Source organism: Motacilla alba, chromosome 1A, assembly GCF_015832195.1.
Source record: "Motacilla alba alba isolate MOTALB_02 chromosome 1A, Motacilla_alba_V1.0_pri, whole genome shotgun sequence".
NCBI classification, from domain to species: Eukaryota; Metazoa; Chordata; class Aves; order Passeriformes; family Motacillidae; genus Motacilla; species Motacilla alba.
Genome location: NC_052031.1, coordinates 61,007,149 through 61,015,517, shown reverse-complemented (window position 1 = coordinate 61,015,517; position 8,369 = coordinate 61,007,149). Strand labels below are relative to the sequence as shown.

The 8,369-nt window shown below is 43.6% G+C and overlaps 1 protein-coding gene across 6 annotated transcripts in view; it reads right to left on the bottom strand.

Annotated features, from left to right (window-relative positions):
• Window positions 1-3,538: 3,538 nt before the first annotated feature.
• Window positions 3,539-8,369, bottom strand: part of DENND5B (DENN domain containing 5B) — a 102,253-nt gene continuing 97,422 nt past the window's right edge. For all 6 annotated transcript variants that reach the window (XM_038155669.1, XM_038155672.1, XM_038155671.1 and 3 more), the window contains 5 exons: window positions 7,748-7,935; window positions 7,014-7,096; window positions 6,742-6,868; window positions 5,818-5,992; window positions 3,539-4,912 (listed from right to left, as the gene is read on the bottom strand). In XM_038155669.1, the coding sequence (XP_038011597.1) occupies window positions 4,729-4,912; window positions 5,818-5,992; window positions 6,742-6,868; window positions 7,014-7,096; window positions 7,748-7,935 (757 nt within the window). In that variant the 3' untranslated portion in view covers window positions 3,539-4,728. The remainder of the gene's footprint in view (window positions 4,913-5,817; window positions 5,993-6,741; window positions 6,869-7,013; window positions 7,097-7,747; window positions 7,936-8,369) is intronic.

The following is an 8,369-nucleotide window of genomic DNA, read 5'->3' as shown; positions in this document are numbered from 1 at the left end:
TATGGTCACCCCACCCACTGACATTTGACAATAAGCAGCTCTATAGGTTTTATTCACATCTATAATGTTGATAAGCACCAGTATCATCACACAATGTATTTCAGGATTCTCACATATATGGGTCCCAAGCTCTGAGACTTTCAGTCCCGTCCTGAGATGCTCTGCCTCTTCTAAACAGAGAGTTAAAGAAAATGAACAGACATGCTGCACCTCACACGTGCCATGCACGCACTCATGCAGGGCTCTGCATTTCAAACTGTCAAAGTTGCCAAAATTTCTCCTATTTTTATGAATTCCAGCATATCTGAAGCTGGGAGGGGCATGGGGGAATGTCTGAAAATCTAGTCCAACTTAGAACAGAGGGCATTTCACTATCTTTTCTTTTTTTTTTTCTTTGCACCTTTTTTGTTGTAGGCATCCATCTTTCTTGTCCATCAACCCTCCTCCTTCCACAACATGCTGTCTGACACACTGGAGAGCACGAGCTTCATCCCAGCATTCTAATCCTGAGTTCAAATATCAGAGCAGCTCATATCAAGATAGGAAAGAGACCCTTTGCTACAAGTTAATCCCATCGTCCTTCTCCCCGCTCCTCCAGATAAGGGCAAAGCAATCCTGTTTGCTGAGCAGACACCACCCTGGTAAGAGCTCAGTTCACTGTGATCCCATTTCTTCCTTGTAATCAGCCACATTTTCCACCCAAGCCTTGGAATAAAGAGCTGCTCGGGCTCAGCATGGTCTCTGCCTCCCCTTTGTGTCAGGGGAGGCAGAAGGGCTGGTTTTGGGAACAGTCCCTCACACCCCTTTCTCCCCAACTTTGCTCCAGCAGGGTCCCAGTACCAGAGTCAGCACCAGCTGGATCATTCTGTTTGGTTTGTTCCCTCAAGGCTCAGATCAGCTCCTCAGCTTGAGACCCAAATCTCTTGGTTCCTCTGCAAGGAGAAAGTGACGCCAGCCATTATTCTCACAGTTTTATTTGTAAAGGACATAGCATGAAAAGCTGTATTTCAATGTACTTCAAAACCTGAAAAACCCATGTCGGTTTGTGGTGTGTATGTTAAAGTGCTTGATATAACAATACTTTTACTAATGTTGTCTTGAAAATAATCCAGTTCTTATTCCGTTAGTAATAATGTAAAGACAAAATATACTCAATGGAGACATTTAGGGATCGTTTCAAGCTATACAGGGCACATTTGTACATTTCAAGTGTAACACACAATATTTCCCCTCACGACGCGCACCTTCATTTGATTGAAAGAAGGAATTCTCTCAAACACGCTGCCGCGCAACTACCCTAAAAACACGGTTTTGAACAATGATAGCTAATTACACAAACCACCTTGGAATAAACATGAGTAGGTTTTTCACTAAACAGTACAACTTCATTTATTTCAGAGAATTATAAATACACATTTTGTACATAGTGAGGCATTAGATTCTCTGACTCCCTCAAGTTACCATGCTGGCTGTTAGTACAACTGGACTATGCAAACTCAGACATCTGCAGACGGGCATTGGATAGGAATTTTTGTTTTTTTACGAAGCAGATACCAGAGAGCTTTGGTCTTTTCCAAGATTCCCTTTCTCAACCAAAGAAGGTGCTTTAACACTGAAGTAAAAGCTGTGTTAGCTTAGAAGAATCCTGATGGGTTTCTCACCATTCTAGTGGGTAGAATGATTTCTGTAAACCTTACAGAAAAAAAAAAAACAACGTACAGTTTCCAATCAACAAGAGTAGTCCACTAAAAAAAAAATCATACACAGTAGAATAAAAACTCACTATTCTTCCAAGGCTGTCAAATAACTACTCTAGGAATCTGAGGCGTTCAGCTGTGCCCCTTTCAACATAGCTTGGGGTGGTTTATTGCCTACAAGGAAACATGAGACATACATAATTTTTATTGTATTATTATTAATATGATGTGAAACCTGACAAAACCAAACAAGTCAACACTTGCTGAAAAAGCTGAGGTGAAGTTGTGTTAAGTGCTAAAGGTTTCTTAATGTAGTCTGAAATGGGGAAAGGCCCTGATCTGAATTTTAAAAATTCTCAGGCTTTGACTTCTTTTAACTTAAGAAAGACTTAATGTAGTTATTGCCTTTTTTCTCTGTATGTGGTTTATTCATTTAAATGAGCAACCTTTAGAGGTGCCTACATTTCTCCTTTATCCTGCTTGCACTTAACCCTTGTCATGTCAGATGAATGTTACAACTGCTCCAGTCATATGTAGCCTTTGGAGAAGTCTGCAGCAACGTACTTTGGGAAGCATCCAGCCTGCAAATGCAGATGATGCTATGAAGAAATCCGAGGACTAAAGAGGTGGTAATTTCAGTAAAATGAAAGTCACTTAGACTGGGCTGGGCGTGAAAAAATCCTGTACAGCAGTCATTAGACATGAAAGGCCTGAGTTGTAATAGAAATCAGAACATCCTAAGCAGTCATTACCAAATAATGCTGCCACATGGTTTCTGGTGCTAAATGTATAATTCATTGATAGAGTTAAGTACAGGGACACATTTTCAATTGCTGCTGAAGGGCTGTCATGCTTCGTCTGCTGACTTTGAGCAGACATGCCTGGCCACACAGAAAATCCTAACACCCCAAATTTCACATTTCTGGAAATGTAAGAGACGTCACACAGCTGTGGGCTCTGGCTACCAACTCGAGACAGCCTTTACATTAGTTACTCACACCCACAGCAGTGAATGGCAGTGCTGCCTGCAGTATTTGGGATGAGCTCAGTTAGTTTAAAGAAGCACAAGCTCAGGAGGAAAGAATGGTTATTGAAAGCTGGAACCCTCTTTAAAGTGGAAGGCTCCTTGACAGTGTCATTTACTTCTCTCTTAGAAACAAAAAGACTTCTATAACATAAAACTCTCCAATGAAACAAAGTTACATGAAGAGTTTTCTTCTGGCTGGGAGTCTGACATGAAACTCTGACACTGAAGTGAGTGCTGTTCTAAGAATCGAGCAGCAAAAGGATCACAGGAAAATAGGGAAGCTTGGCAAAAGGCAGGTGAGAAAGCAAACCCTAATTTTCTTCCTCTTTCTTTTTCCTTATCTCCCATCCCTCTTTCCACCATGTGCACACTATGCCAAGACCTGCCACTGTCCCCCATTGCCAAGCCCCTCCTGATGCCACTTGAGAGCACAGTGCAAGGCAGCACACTTACAGAACCAGTCAGGGCCTTTCCCAAGCCTCAGCTGACAGTGAGACCTCCAAAGAATCCACTGACCAGAGGCCCAAGATTGTAGGGAATAAACAAGTGGAAACAAAAGCCTATATTTAAAATAACTTCCAAAAATTAAAACCAGGTGAAGCCAATTGTGTCATCAGACCCTTCCAACTCCCATCCACAAGAATGGAAAATACACTCTGTATTTGCTGCATGGTATTCACAAGGTGATTTTGATACAATCTCTTGTTCAGTTTGTATCATACAGTTGCTCCCAGCTCCTCATCAAGAGCTGTATCTCCATATATGCACTGTATTAGTAACATATTAACTGGAAAGAGTGTAGGAGAGAAGGAGAGAAGCCTCAAAATACCAACATGAGAGTATTTTTTTCTCTCCTTTTGCTTAATTCTTTTTATTCCTTTTCTTTTTGTAGCTAGATAATAAAAAAAAGTCATCCAAGATCCTGTACTCCCCTAGGAACACTCATTCTGCAGGATAAAGGAAGACTCATAACCTGTCAGCATTTCAAAGCCAGCTGATGCAGTTTGGTAGCACAGCAACAGCAGTGTTTGTTGGTCTACAGCAATGATTCTTTTTAAGTACAGCAAGAATTTGGCATAAACCAAATTTCTCATAATGAGAAAAATAAAAAGGTCATCCACAACACAAACTGGCTGAGGGTGAGGGTGAATCATGAGAACATCTAGACAGGGAAGGGACACACTGAGCAGTCAAGCAAGCCACCATTCCCCATCTCAGGCTGCAGCAGCAAGGCTTCAACAGGTGTCTCCTCCTCTCAGGCTCTGAGGCTGACAGAAGTCCTCCTCTCCAGTGTTTAAGCACTCTACCACTTGTTTCCCCTTTTGGAGATGAACAGGAGTGACACAAAAGACCTTACAGGAAAAAAAAAAGTACGACTCACTACTTCCATGCATGGGAAAGTGAGTCTTTGAACAAACAACAGACTAAGAGAGACCATGTACAGTAGGGTAAACCAGCATATGCTTACAGCATTTCCAAGAGTGACACAATCACAATGGCTACAGAAGGATATTTGCTGTATTAATTTGCAATACCTGAAAAAAGCCCTGCTGCGTTTCAGCTGTATTTACACGTTGATTGGCTTCTTCCTAGCAAGCAAGTAGAGGCATCCCTTCCCACCTTGGTCCTTCCCTCCCTCCCCCAAGTCCTTCCCCTGGGTTTAAGCTACTCATAGTCAGAACAAGAACATTCACTCTAAGAAAAATTTCTTAGAGTAATATAATTTCTTAAAGAAAGATAGCATATTTACACACATCTAACACATGAAAATACTCTATTTTTTGTACTAAATTTCCATTTCAAATAAACTACAATACTGCATCTTAGCTTTCTGCAGCTTTAGAGGCCAGTCCCCATCGGGCACAAACTGGGCTTCCCAATCCTGCTTCCACCAGCAGCTTTGCCTTACAGTGGTGCACTACCATGGCATTCAAGTCCTGACAGGTCTCCAATTGTGGTTTGCTTGTTTGGGAAAGGAGTAATGAAGTTCTCAGCAAAGCCATGCTAAACATCCACTCCTTTAATGAGCGATCCTTCTAGGATGATGTTGAAATCCTGCAATGTCTGTAGGACTCGGATCAGGGAGTTGACAGTCATGCGGTCCCGGAGGAGAGCGTTCTCCTCGTACATCCTCGTGATGGGCGGGCACTCCGCCAGCAGCGGGATCCACTGAGACAGCAGGTGGTCCCTGAAAAGGGCAGGACAGGAATTGTTTTAGCACCAAGTACCACAGATATCACACTGGAATTCTTCTCCAAGAGCACAGCCCAAAACATGCAAAACTTGTGCAAAACTTGTACATGGCAAACTTGTGTGTGCAAACAACACCCACCACTCACCTTTTGGTGAGTGGTGGGTGTTGTTTGCACGCACAAGTTTGCCATGTAACCCTTCATTTGGTTAGTAAAATACTACCTACTGTAGAAACAAAAATTTTATGGTATTAGTGGAATTGGACGTTTGTAAGAATTCAGGAACATTTTCAGATCAGGAACAAGGAAAGTAAAACCCAAGGAAAATCTGACAGACTGTTTGACAACTGCTTTTCCAAGTATCCAGACAGATAAGACAAAAATTATACTTATTTCTAGATGTACCAACTTCTACCCTCCAAAATACAAGTAAGTCCCATCCTCCCGCCCCTCTCCCCAAAAGCAAGACAGAAAGTGCCCTATTAGGAAATAAAGGTTCATCTAGAACAGTTCTGTCAAAATTATTACAGGCATCCCATTTTCACAAGCAATTGAATGAGGATTTAGAAATTCACCAGCTCCTGAAAAGGAACTTTGCATTCTCAAAGTCAGTACTTCATCAAAAATAGCATTTCAAGACAGATTTCATACACATGACTGTCAAGCTAACAGCTATAAAAAAAGCTTGAAACATTTTTAGCAGTTTAGACACTAGCCATGTATTATTAGTGCTTCTTTGCTCCAATTTTTGACGTAGTACTAAAGTTGCCTAAAATAGGCCCTGGATAATAGATAGGTGTGAGATGTCTTAAAATGGAAAACTAAAGGTAATAACAATGGTGGAAAAATATTCTTCTAGTCTAATGCCAGAGGACACACATAATGAAGAGCAGTTGGGTACCTTGTCCCCAGGCAAACCAGGATTTGGAATTTGCCATCCTTTCCAATGTTCCTTGGAGCTGTATTGATGGCATTGACATAATGACAGAAGGTTTTGCATGAAGATCTCTGAAGCAAAAGGGCCTCTTCATTGTCTCCAATCTGATCACTGGTTTCAAAGTAAGCAACAGCTTTCTCTGTGGTAGGGAAAACATCAGAACCCAGTGAGAAGAAACACTTCATTGTGACACAGAATCACACGATGGAGGGAGTCCTTAAAAAACCAACCCGCTGAGAGCTATTCCACAGTTTATCTATGAATTCCTGACTCTGAAGACCACAGGTAGGTGGTCACGTCCACCTTTGCCTTGGCATAGCACTGGTCAGTTTGGTTGATGTCTAACACAGGTAACACCAAGGAGCAGCACCAGAGCACCCCTCAATGGTTTCACTGTAAGTGATACCATCAGCAGTGATTTTTCACTTTTTCCGAGTAAGCATTTACCCTCAGGCTGAGCATGTCTGCCTGCAAGCCTGTTCTAAGGGAGGAAGTACATCTTAAATTACCCCTACATAGGCCTGCAGGTAAGGATCACCAGTGCAATTAGCAGAGTTCTCATAAACCAGGAATCCAAACCTTTCACTCCCTGCCCTTTCCTAGTTCTCGCCCTAACACTGATTGCTCCTCTACCCCAACCTCCAGCCTACTTTGTTTCTCTCAGAAAAGCAGATGTTTGAACTAGGAACCCTTAAATTTCTGCGCAGACTCACACTCTTCTCTTACACAGAGTTTAGTCATCTGCCATCAGGTTTCTCATCGACTTTAAGCAACCTGGAGCAGGTGCCTGGCAGGAGAAATGGCACCCTAGCTGATGAGGATCCAAGGTCTGTGTTTGAGGAGTCATTTTGCCCTAAACCGTCTCCTCCAAATCATATAGCAGCTTACCTATGAAATCCCAGATGAAAACATTCTTATGAAAAATGCGAGCTGATTTGAACCCATGGTGGAAGACCTGCTCCAGTGCTGCAACCAGACCATTTTCTCCACACAACAGAATGGTAAGGCTCCCTCTCTGTGGAAAAGGGAGAGCAGGTAAGTACAACTCACCTTGTTTGGATGCCAGAAACTTCAGATCTAAAGGCAGTACATCTACTGGTACTTCAGTGCCATTTCTGTTTATAAAATTTTTCAGGTAAGTAATGAAAAGTAGGAATTACCTCTTTCTCTGGCTTGTGGAAGTGTTTCACAATGTTGTTCACAGCTTCCCCGATTCCCTCTTGGATCTGCCCTGCATTAGGCTCTGTGAAATGATGGAGAGCAGACTAACTGAAGGGTCATCTTTGCCTGCTTGACATTTCAGCACTCATGTCCTCTAATTTTACAGGAGCTGGACAGACGTATGGACAGGATCTACACTGTCCATCTCTGTGCTTCAGCAGAGAATGCCTCGTGTGACCCTCACAGTCCCGTGACCTGTTGCAGGCAAGTGCAGTTACTCACAAAAGCTAATTTTAGGGATGTGAAGCTGATGTGCCCTAGGGTCCCTGCAGAAATAAGCTTTGCCAGAAGGCAGCTCACAGTAGCCACATCAAGCTCTGAGCTGCCCTCAGAGAGGCCTGTCTCCCACAGACTGCAAAGTGAGCTGGGAGGCTGAGCAGCATCAGCTACTGTAAATTCTGCTGCCTCCTCCTCCCTCATCTCATATCTCCATGCTCCAAAGAAAGAGATTATTATCTCTCAACAGTCAAAAGGGTACATTGAAAGAAGCAGCGTGTATGTCACAGAGCAAACACCAACCAGGGAAGGCAGGAAAAGCTCATCGGCTTGCAGCTGCTGCTCTGCACCAAGCCTTGCTTCAGGATGAACCCTCCTGTCCACAGAAGCTTTTTTTCCCCAGCAGTTGGCAGCTGACCCCTTCCCCACGACACTGGGGAGAAAGGCAAGGACTTACTGGTGTTCCTCCCCGTGAGGGAAGTGATGCTCAGCCGCCGGGTCACAGTGGGAGACTTCTGCTGGGGCGGGGTGCGGCACTGCTTTCCCAGCTCTTCGTCAGACGCGGAGGACACCAGCTCTCCAATGAGGATCCGCTCCAGACTGCCATCATCAACGCCTTTTCCCAGCCACCGCCCACAGGGGAACCTGCAGCGCCCAGGACAAGCACAGGTCAGCCACACGCACAGGCTGGGGACAGCTGGCACCCAGCAACACTGCTAACAGGCAGGGAATACTTTGCTCCCAGGAAATTCTCACCAGGAGCAGCCCCTGCACTACAACTGATCATCCTTAGAAACAGGGAAATATGTAAAGCTTGTGTTACACATATTTTATGGTCTGCATCTTGTTTTCTGCCAAGTTATTTTGCACTTGCAGCCACAACTGATATGCAGCCTTTAAGAGCATTGTGATGATTAACAACCAAATCCCCACAGAGTTTACATCCAGCTGAGGCTATGACATCTCCTCATACTCGGACCTCACCTCACATTTTACTGCTGTACCTTTGGACCCCATACACAGCCCTAATGAAATCCATACACATGTCCATACCCAGTCATTTTATCCCATGTACTCCT